The sequence below is a fragment of the Oryza sativa genome, chromosome 7 (genome assembly GCF_034140825.1).
Source record: "Oryza sativa Japonica Group chromosome 7, ASM3414082v1".
NCBI lineage: Eukaryota > Viridiplantae > Streptophyta > Magnoliopsida > Poales > Poaceae > Oryza > Oryza sativa.
Genome location: NC_089041.1, coordinates 18780078 through 18803459, shown reverse-complemented (window position 1 = coordinate 18803459; position 23382 = coordinate 18780078). Strand labels below are relative to the sequence as shown.

At 42.3% G+C, this 23382-nt stretch overlaps 1 protein-coding gene across 4 annotated transcripts; it reads right to left on the bottom strand.

Annotated features, from left to right (window-relative positions):
* Positions 1-12736: 12736 nt before the first annotated feature.
* Positions 12737-22957, bottom strand: LOC4343292 (regulator of nonsense transcripts 1 homolog). Of its 4 annotated transcripts, none has more exons than XM_015791483.3 (29): positions 22253-22957; positions 21097-21348; positions 20820-20990; positions 20614-20664; positions 20397-20489; positions 20137-20232; positions 19989-20039; positions 19787-19905; positions 19340-19448; positions 18844-18966; positions 18696-18767; positions 18323-18394; positions 18166-18232; positions 17955-18097; positions 17792-17863; positions 17597-17725; positions 16885-17040; positions 16665-16778; positions 16468-16566; positions 16306-16383; positions 15821-15955; positions 15202-15276; positions 14996-15110; positions 14529-14899; positions 14392-14454; positions 14237-14308; positions 13944-14072; positions 13729-13845; positions 12737-13647 (listed from the first exon to the last, which is right to left on the bottom strand). In XM_015791483.3, exons 1-29 carry the CDS (start codon positions 22859-22861, stop codon positions 13567-13569), a joined length of 3834 nt encoding a protein of 1277 aa, XP_015646969.1. In that variant the 5' UTR covers positions 22862-22957; the 3' UTR covers positions 12737-13566. The 4 variants fall into 4 exon arrangements, with proteins under 4 accessions (XP_015646969.1, XP_015646970.1, XP_015646971.1 ...); XM_015791484.3 differs by having other exon boundaries at positions 15008-15110; XM_015791485.3 differs by lacking the exon at positions 14392-14454.
* Between the last annotated feature and the right edge of the window lie 425 nt (positions 22958-23382).

The window sequence follows — 23382 nt, the reverse complement described above, 5'->3', positions numbered from 1 at the left end:
ATTTGAAGAAAAATATGTTAGGATATGGGAATATCGTGATCCGACCGAACCCGCCCGTTTTCACCCATACCATTACCTTGGCAGTAGTATATTAGTGAAATAATACAATCACAAATATTTCATGATAATATACAAGTAAAATAATATAAGCACATATCCTTCTTCTGTAAAAAAAAACTGGATGTTTTTAAGGTTTCTCACCAAAATTAGTAACTACTAAAAATGATTTACCCCATGATTCAGGTGTCATTTTAATAAGTGTATATATACACTCAGGTACTGGAGAATATTTACTGATTGCAAAAGGTAATGAATGCTTTCACAGCTTGTTGCCACATGGTACATGACTTACACATTGCGCCATGGCCATAAAAATTAGGGATAAGTCCATTTTTCACCCTTCAACTCTTCGCTTTATCTTAAAAGGGTTAATTGGAATCATTCCATTGCAACTTCGGCTATTTGGAAATATGCCATTATAATTAGCGAAACCGGCTAGGTGCCATCGCAATTTCTTCCAAATTGGAACCATGCCATTATGTACGTCTGAATCGCCATCCATGCCGTTTGTCCTCGTACGTATTTCCGTATGGACGCTTGTGCCCCTGGCTGAGACGATACAAGCCAGCCAGCCATCCCGGTCCGGCTTAACCATCTCTGTTCCCCATTCCCCATTGTCTGCAAACCCTAGCTCGCCGACGGCGATCTCGACGGCGACGACGACCCACGATGTAGAAGTTCCCCTGAAGATCGCAAGCTCCCCTACGACATCATCGTGCGCAGCGAAATTGCCGATGGAGGGGATGGATCTGGGAGGCTCGATTCCTCCTATTTCGTCGATACCATGAGTAACTTGAACTCGAATATACTCCTTGGATATCTAAAGTAGAAGTGCATTGGGTATTTCATCGTATTTACATGTAGATTTTCAGTTGATGTTCTCTCCTTTCATGGTAGGCACTGGTTTTCAGTAGAGGTTAGGGTTGGTGCTTATGTCACGATAGAAACAGAGCGACCACCGCCACTGGTATAGCTCGCCTCCATCGCCGCCTCCAACCTCGTTGCCACGTTGATCCATCTGCGCCGGGAGAAGCTATCGGTACAGCTGCCGCCGTATCCCTAGCCCCCGTCGTCGTCGCCGGCGCCGTATCCCTAGCCCCCGTCGTTGTCACCGGCGCTGCACCAAACGCCGCCGAGATCTCTATCGGCGAGCTAGGGTTTGCAGACAATGGGGAATAGGGAATGGGGAATGGGGAACAGAGATGGTTAAGCCGGACCGGGATGGCTGGCTTGTATCGTCTCAGCCAGGGGCACAAGCGTCCATATAGAAATACGTACAAGGACAAATGGCATGGATGGTGATTCAGACGTACATAATGGCATGGTTCCAATTTGGAAGAAATTGCGATGGCACCTAGCCGATTTCACTAATTGTAATGGCATATTTCCAAATAGCTGAAGTTGCAATGACATGGTTCCAATTAACCCTATTTAAAATACACCAGAGCATTTCTAGCAGGGACCCTAAATATAGCCCCTAAACAGATTTTGGGTGTTGAGGCTTAAAAAACTCAATCCAGCAGAGCCCCTATCAAGGATCCTAAATTAGGCAGGCACCCAAATAACCTTTCCAAGCCCCCAGGGGCTCTACTGCACAGCCCCCATCCACGGTTGGAAAAGCGCGGGAGCTGCCCGACGTGGTCTTGGTCCGTCGGCACCTCCCCTGCCCAGTGCGGCAGTGCTTATCCCCGGCCGGTGCGGCTCCTCCCTGCCTACCGTGTCCTCCTTCAGGTGCCCTCCTCTACCCGACGCTCCTCCCCGGCCGACGCGTTTGCCGTGCCTGGAGTCTCCTCCAGCCTGCACTCTCCACCTGAACTCGATGAAAAACATGGCCCAGTGACCGAGTCATGCGATGGCGTCAAGGCACTGGATGGTCCAAGTGCTGCTGCGGGCTGCGAAATTGAGACAGTAGTAGCAGGGTAGCACTAGCAACTGCGATTGTGGGACGAAAGAAGAATGGGGAAAGTGATACATGCGATGTGCTATGCAGCTTTTTTGTTGCTTTGCTTGGTTGTTGCTTCGTGAGAGAAGTAGCAGGTCTATTGGTGGATGAGAGGACAGGAAAAATCAGCACATGTGAGAAACTGCATGGAAGCGCGACAGCAGCAGAAGCTCGTTTCACCCGAGCTATGAATACAGGCTACTAGGATTTGTATTTCCATTTTAATTTTTTTTTAAAAAATCGAATTTGAATTGTGATGTTTTGAATTGTGAATTTAAATATGGTTGGATTATTATGGTTTTATACTAGGAGTAGCGTAGAGTATATAACTATAGATTAGTACTTTAAAGTATATGTTAAAATAGAAGATGAAATGAAATAAGGGGTGAGAAAAGGGACTGTTGTTGGAGTTAAAAGGTATTTTTTAGGTACTCAGAAAATGGGGAAGCCCCCATTATACTTTTAGGGGTTGTAAAATAGGAGCTATTGCTGGAGATGATATTTTACACTCTCAAACTTTCTATACTGTGTAGATTATCCCCTTTGACGGTTTCTAGCATGGTTTTTGCAATTAATTATGGGGATATGCAATACAGGGAAGAAATCGTACGAATTCATCAGTTATTTAATTTATTGATGTGTTTCGCTGTGCAATTGCACGCCGCTGGAACAGCTAGATGACGGAGCGCGCTGCGAGCAGGTCGGCGACGATACGTGCGCGTGACGAGCCGTGATCAGCGGTCGGCAAGCGGTTTCGCCATAGATGGTCCGTGCGTGGATGATGGATCGGTGGTGCTCTAGAGGCGGCCGAGAAGTGCCTCGTGTGCTAGCTTCTGATCATCGATCCTGGCGTCCTGCGGCGGCCATGGCTGTTCAACGTTCGCCGGCGGCGCGCGGGGCGGCATCGACGGCGACCAGTCGACCACCATGGCAGCGGCACCGACGTCCGCATTCCGCCCAGCGCGCGTGCTCCTCCTATGTGGCGCGCGCGCACCACACCGTCCTGAGAGTGAAAACGGTCGGAAATAATTAATCATATTTATCATTTAAACTGTACGGGGCCACCATTAATACGATGCAGAAAGAAATTAAAAAATCAGAATATATAAATAGCCAATAATGTTGCGGTCGGAAACGATAACCTTTATATGGAAATGGGGTGCTCGATCGATTGGGAATTTTCTTGACCTTTTTCACCCCACTGCAGATCGATTCGAGGGAGGTTGGGGAGGCTACCTACCTCCGCTAGTTGCCAGTGGAAGGAAATCCCAGGCTCGAGGTGGAAATGGAGCTTGTGGAAGGGTCGACGGCAGCAATGTAGGAATCGTAGTTAGCCAGCAGTTTTTCCCGCCGGCGAGCCCCTGCAAAGTTGCGCATTTACCGTATAAAGGTCGGTGTCAGATGACACCGATGACTTTCGGTAAAACCTATGAGAATTTTTACGGTACAATATACTATCATTATATACTACCAATATATAAAAGGGTATATTCGGAACTTAAAAAAAATTGAATAAGGGATTTTTAGTAATTCGTCAGATCTGATGGGGAGCAGGGGCGGATCCAACGTGAGTGCAGGGGGGTTCGAGTCCCCCTGCACCCACAAGATCTATGGATACCCCTGGAGCACCCCCTTCAATTTTTTCACCATGAATGATAAATTAAAGGTCCTTATATGGCTGGAGATTGAAGAAACTGTGTAATTGAGCACTCTCAATTTTTTGTTTCTATATCTGCCCCCTGATGGGGAGTAATCGGTCTTGGATCTCATCATGCATCGCGAGCGCGATTAGATTATGGCGCGTGTGGCGGCTGCATGGTTTGATGAGCAACGAGAAGCCGAGGAGACGCTGGACGCAGGCCCCAAGCATTCGCGGTGGCCTGTGGCCTGCCTTCCGGCTGAGCCTCACCGGCCACGGCAAGAAACTGCGACGAGCTGATTCATAGTGTACATTGAGCGATCTTGTTAGTTCAATGTAGATTCTACTCAAAATTGTTGGCTAGTACGGACAACGTGAGGCAAATAAATCAGGTACTGATTTAGTGCTCTTGGGCTTGTCTTGCGTTCAGTACCAGATCGGCAGATGAACATGGAAGTTCATAAAACCGACTGTGTACATTGCCCTTACAATTTTATACTGGAATCTCATTAAGTGGGGAGGAGAATGAATCTACACCATTGGATCATTTATGCTAGCAGTGTATACTGGCAGTATAGTGTACCGTCTAAACATAATTAGCATACTATGACATCGATAAATACGTTATGACACCAACGAATCGATTTTCTATATCCGCCACCACTGCAAACCTCACACAAACGCTACAGCGTAACAACTTGCTTTTCTGATGCATTATATATATCCCCTCTACTTAAAGGAAATTACATGCAATGCGCGCGAGCCGCGCACGACTGAACTCCTGCTGTCCTGCACTTGCCGCGCAGACCCACGACTCAAAAAAGAAAAGATGCCACCGCATGAACTCGGATACTTAGGCCTATAGCTGTGCACATGAACGTGTTCGTGCAGATCCTAAGAAGGATACTGTGGTACATAGCGTGACTCGCCTGAAATATGTCAACAATTCTCAGTACGGGCCCACCTCTGACGGTCCACAAACTATGAGCCAAAGTGCTCAAGGATGTTCACAGCTTTGATGAATCCATTGAGAGATCGTAACAGGTGAAGCCACCGGCCGAGGCTCGTCCCAGGTATCTAGACACATGTGACGGGCCGGCACCCACACCTACCAGAAGGATACCTCTGTCAGGTGCCAGTGCAAGCCCATCACAGGTGACCAAATACCTGTGACGAGCCTCGCAATTACGTCTCGTTTGAGGTGAGTATAACTCATATCTAACGGGCTTAAACCCTAACCCGTTGGAGTTGTCTTGTCGTCTATAAATACCCCCAACCACTATATGTTTTTCATCCCAATCCTACGCACTGTTCACATTTTGGGCGGGAGAATAAGGGGGGTGAATTTTTGTTGCAAGAAAACGTGTGATAATTATTTGATGACGAATATTATGTATTTTGTCTGATACTTGTCATCTTATTGTTTGCAGATGGACCAAAGTTGGATGTACGGTATTGATAGTTGGTCCCAAGAGTATAGGGATGGGGTCGCTGAATTCCTAAGAATTGTAGATAATGATAGGATAATTAGGATGAGCGAATATTAGAGGATGTTCTCTGATAGTTCATGGGTGCATTCTGTAACATCCTGAAAATTCCTGACATTAAAAATCACTAAAATTTCAAACTTTTTAAAACTTTTTGCATCATGCTGGAAGTTATGGTTGTTATTGCTTGCCAAACCATAAATCGACGCAATGGAAAAAAAATCAATCTAAAGATTTACACCCGAGCAATAGTTACGATTTACAACGATACGATATTTATTATCAATCCCATAAATATTTATGCACATGGAAGCCAGGCCAAATAAAGTACAAGTCAATTATTAAACCCTGTGGTATAAATCACAAATCAAATATTAAATAATCAAACCATGTTGATAGCCTGATTTCATATTTAACAAAAGGAAACAACATAGTTGAATATAATTCACTTGAATCCAATCTCACATGAAATATAAGTACACATGAAATGATGATCACATCAATGGCCCCATCTATAATAGAGTATCTCACTAGAATATATAATTAATATTTGAAACACCTTATCAAGCTCCTCATAGCATGAAAATCACTCATATAAAATAATGGTCATATAAATAAATTAGGCTTTATACATAAATAAGAATATGTGAGTGTTTAATTAAACAATTAGATTAATGTTGTACTAAGTCTCAATTTATATTTATAGAATGAGTAGACCCACGTAAAATGCATTGTTATACAAATAAGTTCATTCAATGTGCTATTGTAATAATAATGGCCACATTAGGATATTTTAAATTAATTTTAGAACCCTCAAAGCCTCCAAAATTATCTAGGTTAATTTTTGATTTAAACCTCATTTAAATAATACAATAGGAAAATATATAAAATATGGGTAATATTAAATTTTGGTCAACTTTCATCTAAAATAAAACATATATTGGGTAAAACTCTAATTGTGTGAAATCTAGAAATTATGGGACAAGTTTTAATAGGAAATAGGCCTCAAAAGTGGATAATTAGGAAAAAGTCACTGTTCATTATGGCCTAGGTGTTTGATGTGGTTCCCTAGCCCTTCCCCCCTCCACTGCCGCGCTCCCCCTCGCGCCCCGTGCCCCTGCACGCGCCGCGCCGCGCCGCTGCCGCCCACTGCTGCGCGCCGCCTCGCGCCCCGCGCCGCTCTCGCCGCCGCGCGCCGTCGCGCCGCCTCGCGCCCCGCGCGCCGTCACCGTCGCCGTCACGTTGCCATCAACACCGCGCCGCGCGCCGTCGACATCGCCGTCGCATCGTCATGATCGCCTGTCACCGTCGGCTGCGCAGCGCCGAGCCCCGCGCCACTCCCGTCGCCGCCGTTGCGTCGCCCGTCGCGTCGCCATCGCCATGCGCCGCGAGCCGTAGCCGTCGGCCTTGCACCCCGAGCCGCCGCACGCCCGTCCTCTCGCTGCCTCGCGCCTGCGCCCCGCCGCGCGGCCGTCCTGTCGCCGTCGCCCTGAGCCGCTGCCGCGCCCCGAGCCCCGTGCCGCTACCACGCCTTCGCGTCACCGCCGTCGCCATCAGCGCCTCGAGCCCCGCCCGCGCCGCGCACTGTCGCCGTTGCGCCGCGTCGTCCCGCCGCCGCACGTCGCCGTCGCCCCGAGCCCCACGCCGCCGCGCCGTCCCGTCGTCGTTTAAAGCCGGCCACCCCTCCCCGCGCCTATATAAGCCCCTCCCCGGCTACCCATTGCTCCCCACACTACCCCCACCACCTCCCCTCCCTTTTCCCTCTCTTTCCCATCCCCGGCGGACGCCTCGTTGGAAGCAGCCGCCGCCGCCGCTGAGCCGACGCGCCCCGCCGCCGCGATGTACCTCGTCGCCGCGCCGTGCTCCGCCGTCGACCTCGCCGCCGCGTCTCCGTCGACCCCGCCGCCGAACCGGTGAGCCTCCCCCTCCCCCACTGCTTGCCGTCGCGCCGTGCCGCCCGCCGGTTCTAGCCGAGGCCGAGAGAGAGAGGAGAAAGCAGAGAGAAGAGAGAGAAAAGAGAATGGAGGAGAGAGGTTAGAGTGGGCCCCACCTGTCATTAATTCCATCCAATTTCCCTTAGAAAAATAATTCTGTAGAAAAGAAAATCAAGACCTTGACCCCACCTGTCAGTCACTATAGCTTGTGGATAAGGTTGTATTATAAATAAATGAATTAGGAACAGTGCCTTTTTTACAATTTCTCGGATTTATTCAAATTTGAATCTTTACACTAGCATAACTTATTCATTTTAGTTCCGATTTGAGTGAAACTTGAACCTAAATTCATCTAAATTCATAAGCTTTCCAATGATATATAATTCACTATTTGATAAAATATATTTATAAATATTAAATAATTAATATCAAGATGATGCATAATAGTCAACTTAAAAATATGTTAATAAATAAAATTAGTATTGTACAGTAGAGTAGATGTAATAATATTTGTCTCTAACATGTCTTCCACTGTAACAACCACACAAACTAATTTTATGTGATGTCTCAAATGAATGGATGTATAGGAAAATACTAGTACTTATTTAATATTCGATGGCCATATAATTAAATCCATGGCTTATAGGTTATTTAAATCAAGTGTAGCCTTATGATTATGTAACTAAAATATAAACACACATAGATGAATCTTTAACCTGTTTAGGAGAATAATAATAGAGCTAGATGTGGAGGAATCACTAAGTAAATTAATCGATGCAATACCATATAGAATAGCATATATATGCCTAAATTGATTACCACTTATTAGTAACCCAATAGAACCAGTGCTTAAACTTGTCGCATCACATATACAATATCACTCATAGAAACTAGCTAATGTATAATTAAACTACAATATATTCAGGAATCACTTGGAGCATTGGGTAGTACACTTTCTAAATAAGCTCATATACAGTAGGCGACCAAAACCTTATACGTTGTTGCACACATATATTGTACATCCCATTATAGTTATACAATTAATTTATCTTTTTCATATATTAAACTAGGGAGTATATAACAAACATGAATAGTAGATAAGTACTAATTATAAATCTTGACCTCATATGTTCATAGTTTAATTGTAACTCCGGATTGTTCATTAAGAGATAATCTGTAACTATAATATTATAAACTTCCCGAATTTAACATATAGAGCATGGACAATTATTAGCCCTCTTATAATTTATAATGGCAAGTAAAATATGTTCATAATTAAAGTAAAGCTTCCATCAATAAAATAATAATACAAATAATTCGCTGTAATTGTTTGATTGATCCTAAATCCATCTAACAACAGAACCTCTAGTATATAACCGTCCTATTTAGATAGATGCATACATAGCCATAATCCTTCCATAGCCATTTGATAGACTAAACCACCGATTAGCCAAATATATATGTATCCCATAAATGCTATGTTTGTTAACTCCTAAATAGGCCACGATGACAATAGAAAGATTAAGAAACTTTAGCCTTAGCATGATTGGGATCCATTAGCAAACACGAATAGTACAATTTGTTGCGCATATTTGATTGTTGTTTGAATATTGGTTTTTCTCGCGTATTATAGACCATGTGTATCGGCTAGTCGTGAGGCAACGTCTGCAACTTCCAGGAGGTGAAGGTTGATCAAGATTATATCAATAATAAGGATTATCCTAAGCAAGGCAAGTCATCACTATTCCTTGAACATGTTAATCCCAATTGCGAAATTATTTTGTTTATAAATAAAATTGCATGCAATGATGAACATCCTACTTGTGATTATGCCATGCCTTGATTATTGTTTGCCCTTATTCCTTCGTAACCAGGTTTACGTATGAGTCCCTAGTCAATTATGACAAATGCTTAGAAATGCTATTCTAGAATCATGCATACTCATATTTATCAAATGCTATACGCTTGGGCAATTACCTTTGGGAAGGTAATTGAGATGCGGCATGTGGAGACATGAGCGCCACATTGCCATGATGTTGATGACATGATTTGTGAAAGGAGAAATAAAATTAAACAATTTTTTTCGACTGGGGCGGACGGAGGATTTGGGTGGTATCTGGAAAAGGCTAGTACCATCCCCGGTCAATTAAGGACCGAGCCATGAAGTTAAGCATGAAACGACCCCCGTACAACCGCACTTCTCGTATGGGTATAGACCTAGCGGAGTAGATAGCTGAGCGGAGGCAGTATCCATGCGTAGTGGTCTTCTTTTAGGTGTGTGATACGGCAAGCAGTCTGCTGGCGGATGCCCGGTTCGGATGGCCTGGTGGATGGCGGATGCCCATTCCGGATGGTCAGAGGCTGGCTTGGCAATACTACAAGAGGATACCCATAAGAGAACAATCATGATGGACTGGGTTCAACGACAAGAAACAACGTAGGAATGTGTGTGTTTTTCCCTTCCCGGGAGCGCCAGAACTCCTCTCACTGCTAGAAACGTATGACGCCTAGAGTGCATGAGGGCTAAAGTTCATGGAGCGGGTACTGCCAATGCGAGGTTATCGAAAAGCTTTGCCGTGACGTGTCTCATGTGTTGGGACGAGGCTTATGTGTTGGGCAGTCGCGGAGTGCGGGTAAAGTGTACATCCACTGCAGTGTGAGTAAACCAAATCTATTCGAATAGCCGTGCTCGCGGTTATTGAGCACCGGGACATGTATTACACTTGGCTAGACTCTAAATTCTTAACTTGTGTGGGATGGGATATTGCATGATGAATTTTATGCTGATGGAGCCACTTCCTGAGAGGAGGGAAGGTGGACGTCCTCAGAAAACCATGACGACTCAATGGCGGGAAGCTATCCTTGGGATTACAATGGATGGTGGATAGAACCGTCGTTGTTTAATGTGAACACTGGTATTAAAACTTGATCAGTCTATGCTAGGTCTTAGGCTTGTGAAAAGATTTGCAAAACTTGTTTTGCGCAAAGGAACCTGAAGCCATTCCTTGAAATACCCTCTATCATATGCATCGTTGCTGTGGTGGCTTGCTGAGTACGGTTGGTACTCACCCTTGCTATTCATATATCTTTTAGGAGAGTGTTGAAGAGAAGCCCTTGTCGGTATGCTTGCGTATCCAACAAGATGATCGGAATGCGGTGTTGTTCTAGGTCTCGTTCCCCAGTCGACTGCCTGTGGCATGTTAACCGGGCCCTTATATTATTTTGTCTTCCGCTGTTGTTCTCTGATAGTTGTTGGCCTACCTAGCCCTAATGTAAGTATTTAACTCTTTTAGCATGAATTCATTCGTGATATGCTGTGATCCAACTATGTATGTGTATACCAACTACTGATCCAGGGATTGGTACGGATAAACACAGAAGATTTCCGATTTCCAAAATCGGGGGTCTACACATTCTCATCTAATTCATAGAGGGTTCATGAAGCATTACAGTTGTTGGAGCAAGCATGAAGAACAAGAGCCACATGATGTTGTAGCTGATGAAGTAGATGTAGGGAATAGGCTAGATCGAGATGACATGTTTGTCCATTCTTCATTTGGTATAGATACCATAAATTTTGACCTTAAAACTCTGTCCGAAATGTTTCGTGATATTGAAGACCCATATCACGATAAGAGAGATTTTGAAAAATTCAGTAGGTTGGTGGCAGATTCTGATGCACCTTTGTATCTTGGGTGCAAACCAAAGCAAACCAACTTATCATTTGTGTTGGAACTCTGAAGCTTAAGGAAAGTAATGGTTGGCCAAACAAGAATTTCACAAAATCCTCTCGAGTTGTTGAAGGACTTGTTGCTAGAGGAGAACGAAAATCCCACAAATTGACACATGAAGCAAAGCGAATCTTATGCCCATTGGGTCTAGAGGTCAGAAGAATTCATACTTGTTAGAACGATTACATATGTATTACAAATAGTATTACGGCTTCTAGATACGAGCAAGACATAAGTGAAGATGAAGGTCATCAGTTAAAGAGGAGTGGCTCCGTAAAGATAGTGTGATATCTTCCAATTGCTAACCGCATGAAAAAAAACTGTTTGTGAATCCTAAGCAAGCTAAGTTAGTACATTGGCATGCTGAGGACAGTAAACCGAGGCATTCCAGCCAACTTAGTGTAGTGAAGGACAATCGATAGGTTTTACCCCAAATTTGCAAATGACCCAAGAAACATTTTATTTTAGCCAAAGTAAGAAAGTTGAGGCGTCAATACATTGGTACTTTAGAGTGACTTCAGTGCTTCAAAGACGACCTATTCACAGGGAGCAAACATTTAGAAAGGACACAACTACACCGAGAGTGCTAGCTGGATAGTGCTGAAGAGAGACACCATTCTTTCCAAAAAAAAAAAAGCTACTAGTACACTCAATATCTATATATTTTTTTCTTCTTAGAGAAGTTTCTCTTAAATTACTCATCCGATTTATAATCCGATTACACCGTTGTGTTCGTAACAATTAAATATTTACAACAAGAACTCACATGATTATATTTTGATGAAAAAGCACAAATTACTTTCATGATATGTCTAAATTACTTCTAGATTTCACTAAGTTACTTATTAAACATATAAAAGTAAATTCAGTAAAGCTTAAAAGTAATTTACATATATTATAAAAGTAACTTATAACAAAAAGAAAGTGACTTTAATTTAGAACTATATCTAGATTCATTAACATTAATATAGGCAATACTAAAATGACTTGCATTATGAAACGGGGGGAGTAACTCTCTATAGTAGAAATAATTATATTGTGAGTGAGCTGAAATAAGAAACTATGTAGAGTGAATTCGCAAGTAAAGTGTAGAGAAGATTTATAAAGTCCACAAATTATAGAATTAACTAAAAACAATAATAAAAATAATCAACTTAGAGCATTATGAATGTATAGAAGTAATTTAGTCAAATCTGAAAGTAACTTATATATATTATAAAAGTAACTTAGTATATAATAAAAGTAATTTACAAATATAAATATTTTTTTATCGTAATATAATCATGTAAGATCTTGTTGTGAAGATTTAATTGTAACGAACATAATAGTGTAATTGAATTGTAAATCGGATAAGTAATTTGAGAGAAAACTTTATAAGAAGAAAGAAAAAGACACACATGTCTAAGAGGAAAAACAGCACGCACATCAGCATGTGTAGCAGTAATTCTTCTCACAATTGAATCGTCGCTGGTTAAAACTAAACCGAGAGGCTTCTCGGTTTAGATTTTACCATTTAGAAAGCTTACTAGCACACCACAATCAAGGTTCACAAAACCGTTTTAGATGGAGTTTCCACCACCCCCACCATAAAGCGTAATAAACCATGTGGGTAACCACACGACTACCGTGAAAACCATAAGGTTACCACAATTTAAGGTTACCACATGTTTAAGGTTACCACAAAATTAAACATGGATTCAAAAACTAAGGTTACCACATGTGATGATCGCGTGGTTTTGTAAACGCTGGTGACTCACAGGATTTCCAAACGTAACCAATACGGCTCCCACCGTTCAGTCAAGAGCCTGCACCTCAACAAAATGTCACCATTCATGAGCACGATTACATGACTACCCAAATACCCAACAAAACTTAAGCCTTCAATCCAGAGAACAAATAAAATAGGCACTTGCAATCTGGTACTAAACACATGAAAAACAATCGCAGCAGAACACAGGCCAAATATAGTATTATCAAAACATGTGACAGAACATTTGCTCTCACGGTTGTGGAATCAACCACGCAGAAAACCCATCACGGGTTTACCAGCATCCAGCCAGCTCCATAAAATGACAGCTGATCCAAAAAAGAAAATCACGCGATCTCCATCAATGACTACAAGCTCTAGCATTCGTTCTTTCAGGCAAGATCACCAAACATCATTTCTGTGAACCTAAATATCAAAAACTATAAAGAAAGCATACATAATGTTCAGATAAATATAATGGCCATGTGCGAGAGTTCTGAAAGGGCTGGCCACCCCCCATCTATACCCCTATACAAAGCCAATCTGCAAGCGTTTTCGTGGTACCATGGAGGCAGGCGATAGCGGCTGCACCTTAGACTTCACGGCGCCAGCCAATCCTGAAGTATTGACATCGTACCACTATAAGCTCCATTTTGTCTTCTATACAGGTGAAGCGATGTGGGTAGCGTCGTCAGCATCTCTCAGTGCACAAGTTGCCACCTCTTGTTGTCAAGCCCCACTGTGAACTACCATGACAAGAAAGAGATGTGTTGCAATCCTTGTGCTCCTCAGCAATGGTCAATGGTCGACAGCCATAGCCATCTTGTACAAAGCTTGCCTCAATAAATATCCATGTAGTGCTCCAACATATGCTTGTGCCCAATACTTGCAACTGATGTCTATGCACCATCGTTTCTGCATTACAGTGCAGAAAGGCACAACCAAGCTGCTGTGGGCCAAGGATACAACCCATCAAACTTCCAAAACTTAATGCGGCTTCAGCAATTATATCACAAGCTTTCCTGATCACTGGGGAGGAGGTTGGAGAGACTGCGGTTGGGTGTTGTAATGAGCATATGACTGAGAGTAGAGCGGGTTCATCATGGGCTGCAAAATATCATGTTACCTACACACTCCCTGAGAAAGATAAAGTTACAATTAAACAGATAATGAAAAAGGATAAACCACCTGAGACTGAAGACCAGGACCAGCCATTCCAAAATGCATCTGTGATGACTCATCTTGTGAAGAGTCATTGTATCCCGCTTGTGTAAACATTCCATGTGAACCATGGGCCATGTGATCCTGGATAACACTAAAAGGTTACTCACAGAACATACACATAAAGAAGGCTTGAAAAGGCAGTTACTTTTCGTAATAGTTATGACCGAGATAGAACAGACCTGAGAGACAATGTCATTTGCTGCACCCATATGGGAATACCCTGGGTGTGCATTTTGGTTCAAATAATTCCCAGGATATCCAGATTGGGGTCCTTGAGAGTAGTCAACACCATAGCCTCCTTGAGAAGCCTATATATGAACAACTTATATTAGAAAACTCTTCCCCAGAGTAAACGCAAACTTTAAACTTTACGGCATTGCCATAATTTACTTTCCAATTGGTTGACAAATCAGATTTAACTGAATAAATGAATTGGCACAGAAATACAAGAGACATTTGAAACAATGGGTACCTGAGTGGAAAAATCAGCAATGTTGTATGCCACATGAGATCCTTGGCTCTTGAAATCATCTCCAAAGAAGTCCTAGAAAACAACAAAACCAAATTTTGTCATCAAGGATAGAACAAGATAGTAAATGGCATGCATGCATCATTAATTGCTAGTACCTGAGACATCCCACCAATGGAAAACCCATCGCGGAATGTTTGACTGAGACCTTGGACAGGCATCTAATTGCAAAAGGCAAATATTACTAGACAGGTACTTTTTTTTGTATGACATATATTAATAGAAATAAACAAACCTGTGTCATCAATCCAGTCTGGGACATTGGACCTCCACCAGAAGGCTGACTGCTCGGATTCTCCAGGCCAGGAAAGTTAAAAGCTGACCCCATGCCTCCCATAGCTTGCTGAGAACTCTGTTGGTGAGCAAGGTGCCCACCAATAGGGCCACCAGTATTTCCACGAGGTCCAAAGTTTCTGTTTCCAGGTTGAGGCACAGGTGGAACAGCTCCAATCGGTCCGTGCAATGATCCCCGGGTTGGAATAGCATAGGGTTGAGAATGAGCCCCAGCAAATGGAGGGAAAGGCATACGAGGTAAAGGATAGCCAGATGGGTGCACACCAGGTTTATGAGCCCCATTTGGTGGGCCAAATGGAACAAAGGAATGCCCTGCATTTCAGAAAAGAAGAGGAGCGTTAAGAGAAAAGAGGGTAAAATTAGCCAAAAGTTACTTAGAAGCAGAACCAAACAAAATTAACTATCTACCTTTCCCCCTACCACTTCTCTTATCTGCCACTGGGTTTGTGCCTGCAGCACCAAAACTAGCTCCTTGCATAACACCTTGACCGCCACCCAGGAAGAGTCGTCGATCATTGTAGATCTACTCAAGCATATACTTTGTTAATTTAATAAAACAAAAGGAACCATAATGTTTCCAACAAGTATCTATAAGAGTGGAAGAAGGCACCCACCTTTTTTGGCTTTTGAAATTGCACCATACTCTGCTTTAAGTTGTTCAAAGGTCCTTCTACCAAACACTCATGCTCCTAAACACATGGAGATTATCGAGTGAAAATTCAAAAACTCAGAAGAGCTCCTTACTTTCAATATCTACTATTAGATATGCTTATCCAATGAACAGGAATATCTCTCAAATAGTACCAAGCATCACGTGCTTATAGATTTACAAAATTTAGGCTGAGTTTGGTGCAAAAATTGTATAAGTTTCTTAAAAAAAATCAATAAAATCATTCGCAAATGCTCCGTCTCGTTTTGCATGAAACAAATTAGCCCAGCCAAACGTCCAGCTCAAACACACCTTTAGTTATATAAAGAAGCAAGAAATAATACTGAAACAGGACAATTGGAATGGAACCACTTATCCGTTTGTCAAATACTCAAATGTAAAAGACCTTGAACACATGCAGGTAGAAAATACACATGTTCCATCAACACTACAAGCATTCAATTCTACTGTCAGGAAAGATAACCTGTTCAAAAAACACCTAACAATCTGGGCATAAACCCCAAAAATAAGCAACCTGAACAGGGTATGCAAAGCATTGTTATGTACTGAAGGAAAGCTTATACCTTATAATGTGTCAATAAACTATTCCAGAGTGGCTGCTTGCTTAGAACTTTAGGGTTCCCAAGAATAACTATACCGTACCGAGCACGAGTTAATGCGACATTTAACCTGCGTGGATCATTAAGAAACCCAATACCCTGAAAGGTGAAAAAAAAAATATCATGTCAGTTAACACAAATTTGCGAAACAAAAAGGTTGTTCTTCAAGCAGGAAAAGCTAGAATATGCACAGACAACACAGTTCAATCCTTGCACAAAATATACAACAGTCTGCAAGTTAAACTACTGCCTAGATGCTTAACATAAGAATTTACAAAGACAGGCTTACCACCCTCAACTGTCATTGCCAATGAGTTTGAAAACATAAATAGAATTTTCACTAAATAGAAAAGGCCAGGTCAGAGTACATCTATAACGCCCTCTAGAAGTCAATGTGAAATACTGTCAAGAATATTATGCTGCAAACCAAGTAAAACAGCAAAGATTACCTGGTGCTCATTGCTTCTAACACAAGACAGGATTATGTAATCTTTTTCTCTTCCCTGGAAGGAATCAACACTTGCTACCTGAAATAAGTATAAATCTTATATGACAAGGCAGCTTTCACCTTGGTAGGTTTAACGGAACAGTATACATGATTGGTGGTTAACCTCAATTTCTTTGTATAGTTGTTGGCGAAGAGAGCCATTCCTTGACATATAATTCACAATATATGCCCTTTGTCCTTCATAAGGTGTGATAACTCCAATCTACAATACATTCCACAAAATGTGATTTCTTTTTTTATAAAAGAATCAAGTGCTGCAAAATGTTACTAGTAGATGAAAAAGGGATCATCACTGCATACCTGGCTTGGTACAACACCACTCCTTAAAAATGTAGTTACAATCTTTTCAACATTTGCAGCTTCAGTTCTATTGAGGTATGATGTCCCACTGGCACTGATCTCTTCTTGTCCCATCTACAGAAAATCAGTACGAGTCTCTTGTGTAAATAAGCAAGAAGAGCTTTTGCAGTTAGGAAGTACAGAAGAACAAAGATCAATTGGTGGTGGTCCAAGAAGGTACCTGCACGTAGAAGAACATAGGCCGATTTGGAACAGGCCAAGGAAAATCAATCCCAGGTGTCTGTCTCTCGTTTACAGTTACTCCATTTTGCAGTGTGCCTTCATAGAAGCAGTTGGACGGGAAGTCTGAAAGACAAGGGTGCATCCTATATTGTACCTGTAATAACAGATGATTATGTTAGAACTATTAGCTTTGTTCCCAAGGAATGTTAATTTTCGAACGCAAAATACTTGGATATAACTCGTTTCAATGGTTACTTGGGTATAATTTGGTGAATTGATTGTGTAAAAACAACGACAATATCGGGATGAACAACAGAGATTTGATGATTCATCCCCAAAAAAGGCTTAAAGAAAAACCAGAAAATGCAAAGTGATAAGTAATGTTGGAACATGTACTATTCTTAATAATTCAAAGTTTTGTCCAATGATATGACAACGAATATTAAGCAAGACAGTTTGTTCAAATTAGAATGCCTGCACTAAATTGTACCTGACATACACATACGGGGGGAAACCATTTTTCAAAGAATCCTCACAAAAGTAACATGATTTATGAGCAATCTCAGGATAACTTAAAAAGAATGTATCAGTTAGGCTTTAAATCCACCGCTTCCAAAGTTTTGACATCAATGTCACAGGACAAGGCATGGTAAGCATACTCACACCATGGTAATAATGTGGAGAAACAGAACACCAGATTCAACAATTACCTGTAGCCTGAAAGGCTTGACTCCAAGGATAACAAGCCGTTCAAAGAGCGATTGTGCTAATCCTGCACGAGCTGCCTTTTTGCACATGATGACTGGGCCCAGTTGACAATGATCTCCAACAAGAACAACCTAAAGAAAGAGTATAAATATAGCATAATGGAAAGAACAAAAAACCACCAATTAATTACTTGTTACCTGCTTTACACCAAGCACCAATGGAATGAGACATTCAGGCTCTGTTGCCTGTGTAGATTCATCAATAAGAACCTGACATAAAAAAAAAAAGAAGAAAGAAACTCCATCACCTCAATAAAGAGCAGACATCAAAATTAAACTGCTATTAGAAAGAAAGTATTACTTGACGGAATCGGAAGTTTGCTAAACGAGGGTCTCCAGCACCAACACAAGTGCAACAAATCACATCAGCACTTTGTAATATCTCTCTCTCAGTAGCTCGTTTTAATGCCTTGTACTTTTTCTCATCACTGCTTGACAATTCACCTATAAAAATAGAATATAAGAAAATTTTCTAATTCAACCAAACAGAATGGCCGAGAGAGTTTAAGGACCTTGTTCATCTTTGAGTTGCTGTAGCTTATGCAATTCACTCTTTTCAGATGTATCAAGGTGCCGAACCTACGTTTTATGCATAAAGGAACATCAGTGACATCATCAAGCGTATGGCTATTTCACAGGTAAACAACTAGCCAAGAATCAAGAATGTACCTGATAATGAAGTGTCAAATGCTCAACAGGAGATGAAACAGCTTCCCTAGATTTTGCACATAGCCTGACAACCTGCAATATGCAACCACAGTTACTAACTGGAAATGTAAATAGTAAAGAATGTATGAGATGTACTAGTAATTTAACAGTTTCAAAACGCGTATATATTCAACATGGCAAAATTACTCCTGCGAACCACAGGAGCATACAAAAAAAGCTCAGTATCAACATCGATAGAAGCCAAGCATGTAATTTGAAACTTCTATCTTAAAATGGTTTTACTACTCAATGGACTGTGTCAAACGGGATAGCAGACAAGTCAAAAATACAGGAAACAGTTGATACTTAAAATAAACCATAAATTATTGTTTACCTTGAGACCAGTAGAGCTTATCTTCTCTGCCAACTGATCAACGGCTACATTACTTGGAGCACATACAAGGACCTGAAATTTCAAATCAGACAAGGTTAACAATAGCATCAAATTATGCCAGCAGAGCAAATGCCATGCACTCTTATACCTGTCCTTGGCCTTGTTTTGCCATGTGATACACGATCGCAGCAGATGTGACAGTTTTCCCTGTGCCAGGTGGACCTTGAATCAAACTAATTGGCTTCTGGAGAACACTTTTAACTGCTAAGACCTGAATAGATGCACCACAAGATCAGAATAGAACATTAGATCAACATATAGTGTTTAATTCTACTTCAGTGAAGCTATGGCATAATAGCTGAACACCTGAAGTTAGATTAAAAAAAATAGGTTTTGCACGGAGATGAAGAAAGTTGGTGGAATTAAATGGGGAAAGATTATGATTGGTGAAGAAGAGGATGTAGATGGAGAAATTAAATGGGAGATGGTTGTGATTGGTTGAGGTGAAGGAGTAGGTGAAGTAACTATGTTTTGGGAGAAATTTTGAATGCTAAAGGTAGCTATATTTTGGGATGGAGGGAGTAGATAAGAAACAACACTAAACTGATGTATCGACCCATTTTTCTAGAAGCACAAAAACATACCTGTGAAGCATTTAGTTCTGGAAGTCCTGGTGCACCAAAGCGTCTCGGTAGTGTATTACGTATTATTTGATGCTCAACTTCATGTCCCAAAAGGTGATGGTATATGTACCTACGTTGAAGCAACAGAAGAGTAAGAATTTCCTCATGAGACATTTGAAAAGATTGTGATTATCCAACAAAGAATCCAAATACAGACTAGGGATATTTTGCGAGAGTTCTTCCCAATTCATCAGGGTCCTATCAACCTTTAACCATATCCCCAAAAAAGGTACCAACAACCATAAACTTAAAAAATAGCTAAAAATATACATTTTTTACTTAAACACTTTGTTCAATCGCAAAGAAATGTGTGTTCATCCTTAAGCAGTAATCATAGTAAAAGCAATATAAATATGACTAGAGGACCAGAAATTCTAAGTATACACGATATAGATGCATCTAACTCACCCACTGACACTTGTCTCATCCACAGCAAAAGTTTTCATTGCCCCCTGCATCCTATCAAAGCTAGTACTCTTCCAGACAAAATCCACACTGAATCCATGGTTCAAATCAACAGGAACTCCCTGAAATCAGGAAAGTTTATGATGGAAAATGGGAGCAGTAAAAGGTTACTAAGAAAAACAAGTGAGAGCTATACTCCTCATACCTGACTAGCACGAAGTTCAAGTGCTACCTCCTCTTGTGCCGTAAGTTTAATCTGAAGGAATAATGCCCTTACCATTAGCACTAAAGTAGAAGTGACCCTGTTGGTGTTATTGTAGAGCTATCAATTAACATGTTTCTAGGGCACATACCACATGACCCACAGACTGCCATGCAGGGTGTGAAGAATCACCAGAATATCGAAGCCGCAGCTCATCTCCTGGGACAAGTCTCAATTCATTGTCTTCCTAAAATATAAAATTGATTCCACATGTTAGAAAAATAAAAAGTGTAGGTGTATTAAATGATATAAAAAGTCCATGATAATTACAAGGAGCAAGGGAAAAATGGTTTTGACAAGATTCCAGGCCCTATGTTATCAGATCTTGTGCTTCCAAGTTCTTAATCTAACCTTTGGAAACACGAAATAGGCTATGCGCTTCTTGTTCAGTCCAATATCCCACCGCACGGTCAAGCTGTCCTTGCTCTGTGACTCTTTCATCATCTACAGAAAAATAACAGGAGGCAAGAAACTTCAGTACATATACATATATCATAGTCTGGTTCCAAGGAACAAAATGTTTTAAGAACTATCAGCACATTCAGGAAATATTATCAGAACATAGTACCTTGTCATAATCAGCCTCAAGCTTTATCAGTGGAGCAAACACATTTTGATACTGGCAAAAAAAAAATGAAAACCTGTGTTAGTTACAATATAGAAAAACATGGAAGATTTGAGTGTTTTAAAAGTGTTAGTATAGAATCAAGGTGCAAGATATCAAAAACAGGCTCAGGAAATAAATGCCCAAATGAACCAATGAACATTCCAAACCTGGTAAGCATCTTCATACTTCAGAGCCACTTGTTGGGGCTCATCATCGACACCTGGTTTTTCAAGATCTTCAAGAGAGGCATCAGGGTTTGTTTTCCAGAGCTCTTCCACTTTGTTAATTTGTTGCGCACTAATTTGACGAGCCCTCAGCTGCTCCTGTTCTGAGGGAACCTGGTAGAACAAAAGATTGCAAATTTGTGAAAAGACAAATAACAGGACAACACTCAATGCACAATTGCACACACAACCCAAAATAATAAATGGAGGAAGCATTAACCTTGACAAGCCATGATAAGAAACACCTGTCATCAATAAGAGGACACCACTGACTGAGGTCCCAATTCATATCCTTCAATGCATTAACACTCAAACAGGGCTCTCTGCACAGAAGAACAACGACATTCTCTGCCTTTGCTGAGATAAAACCAAGAAGGAATACATTCCGACAACCACAATTGTAGCACTCAAGAATTGTTTCACCCAACGGACTATCCTTGTGTAGGCAAACTTCCTTATGTTTTGCTCTAACCTGTGTAAAATACACAGCGGTGTAAAAATTAAGTCATAAAATATGAAATAAACTGAACGAAAGCAGTAACAGGCTAAAAATAAGTGACACCAATAATTTCTACCATTAAATTTCTATGTAGTCTGTAAAGCCTAAGCTGGTCTGCAAAAAATAGCATAGGTAATTCAGGAACGCCTGAGAAATCCCCTATAGAAGACCCTGGATTTTTTGAACCAAAGTTGAATTCTACTAACCACCCGCAGACATGATAGCAAATTGCCATGTAGCACAATTGATTTCAAAAGAAAAGATGTAGGATTGCAATTTATCATAAATTTTTGTATTGCACCACAGATAACAAAATTAGGAACAAATAATTTTAGTGGACAAGGCATCCTGATGACATAAATGCCCTTATGGGACAAAGCATGCTATCAAGTTTTAAACATGAGTATTCTACACTAAAATGCCAATAAATAAAAAAAATCGTTTCGCTACTGAAAATTTTCATTGTATGAGCTGGCAAGCTAATCCTCAGAATTTCCATCCAGCATGCTCATAAATTTTACCAAAAATGAGGGGAGAACTGACTGGTTGAGCAATTTATCAAAACAATCAAATTTGATTAACCTAAGCAGATGAAAGCAATTCAACAATCACAATAATTCATCTCTTCAATATAGTTGATTGCCGCATCCTGAACTAAATGCACTTTTTTGGCACCATAGGCCACCAAAAAATGTTATCAAGCTACAAGAGATCATCATCTGCGAGACAAACTTGTCACCTACTTAGGTTGGCGGCAAACTCCTACCGAATTCACATATGATCGATGGATTGATCTTAAAACTGAAAGAAACTAAGCTGTTATGACCCTAAGCTGTTATGACCGTAATTAGCACGAGAAAAAGACAGGGACACGCACCAGGTGGTTAACGATGTGGGAGCCGGACGTGTTCCCCCGCGAGTTGCAGAACCACTTGCGGCAGGACGGCACGTTGCAGCGCGCGACGCACGCGGGGTTGTGGATCCCGCAGTACCGGCACGCGTGCTCGACGAAGTCGCCCTTGCCGTAGTCGTACCCGTCCTCCCCGGCGCCGGCGCCGAGCGGCTCCTCGAAGCTGAGCGCCGCGACCCCGGAGGCGAGCCCGTCCGCCGCCGCGGCGGACGCCCTCGCCTTGGCCGACGCGCGCGGCGACGGCGAGGACGAGGAGGCCGGCGGGGTGGTGGCCTCCCGCGGCGCGAGATCGGGGTCCTGCGAGGCGTCCGGCGGCGGGGGAGGCGGGGGCGGCCACGACGAGGACGACGGCGACGGCGAGCCCGCGGAGCCAGGCACCCCCGGAGCCGACGTGGGGGGCGCGGATCGGGCCGGCTGGGAGAGCTCCGGGAAGTCCGGGTAGTCGAAGTCGTCGCCCTGGGTGTTGAACTCGAGGAAGGTGTAGGCGTCGCCGGCGGCCGAGGCGGGCGGGTCGGGCTGCGAGGCCGTCTCGTAGAGGTCGGCGGCGGCGGAGGAGGAGGGCGGTTGCGTCGCCATCGGAGCGGGCGGGGCGGGGATGGGGGCGAGGGGAAGGGCTCCCCCTCCTCCCTAGGGTTAGGGTTTTGTGGTTCGGGGAGTGGGGAGAGACGAGGCGAATCGGGGGAGGGGGAGAGACGGGAGAGAGAAGAGGAAGAGGTGAGGTGGTGGAGGAGAAGTTGATTTGATTAAAACCGTCTCCCCTCTGTGGGATTTCGGATTTGGACTCTTCGCGTCCAGCCGTCTCGTGCAGGAGGAGTTTGGACTTTGGAGGGTGGAGCCGTGGAGACCGGTTTGGAGAGGTTTGGAGAGCTTTTACGTACGTACCTTTGGTACAACTCTAATTTATGATATGGACGTGACTAGTCACAGCTAGATAAACCAGCGATCACTTCATATATGAGAGACTCTATCTACCTATACTTTAAATAAAATTTTCTCTTAAACTATTTATCCGATCTACGATTCGATTACACCATTGTGTTCGTAACAATTAAATCTTTATAACAAGATCTCACATAAATATATTTTGATGAAAAAAA

What these genes read in the sequence shown, in the direction of transcription:
- LOC4343292 (XM_015791483.3), bottom strand. Translation starts at nt 22,861, where the DNA reads ATGGCGACGCAACCGCCCTCCTCCTCCGCCGCCGCCGACCTCTACGAG. An exon ending in TCAAGCCTTTCAGGCTACAG is followed by an intron (nt 17,041 to 17,596) that starts GTAATTGTTGAA and finishes CTGTTATTACAG; the next exon opens with GTACAATATAGGATGCACCC. An exon ending in AGACTGGATTGATGACACAG is followed by an intron (nt 14,455 to 14,528) that starts GTTTGTTTATTT and finishes TTTTGCAATTAG; the next exon opens with ATGCCTGTCCAAGGTCTCAG.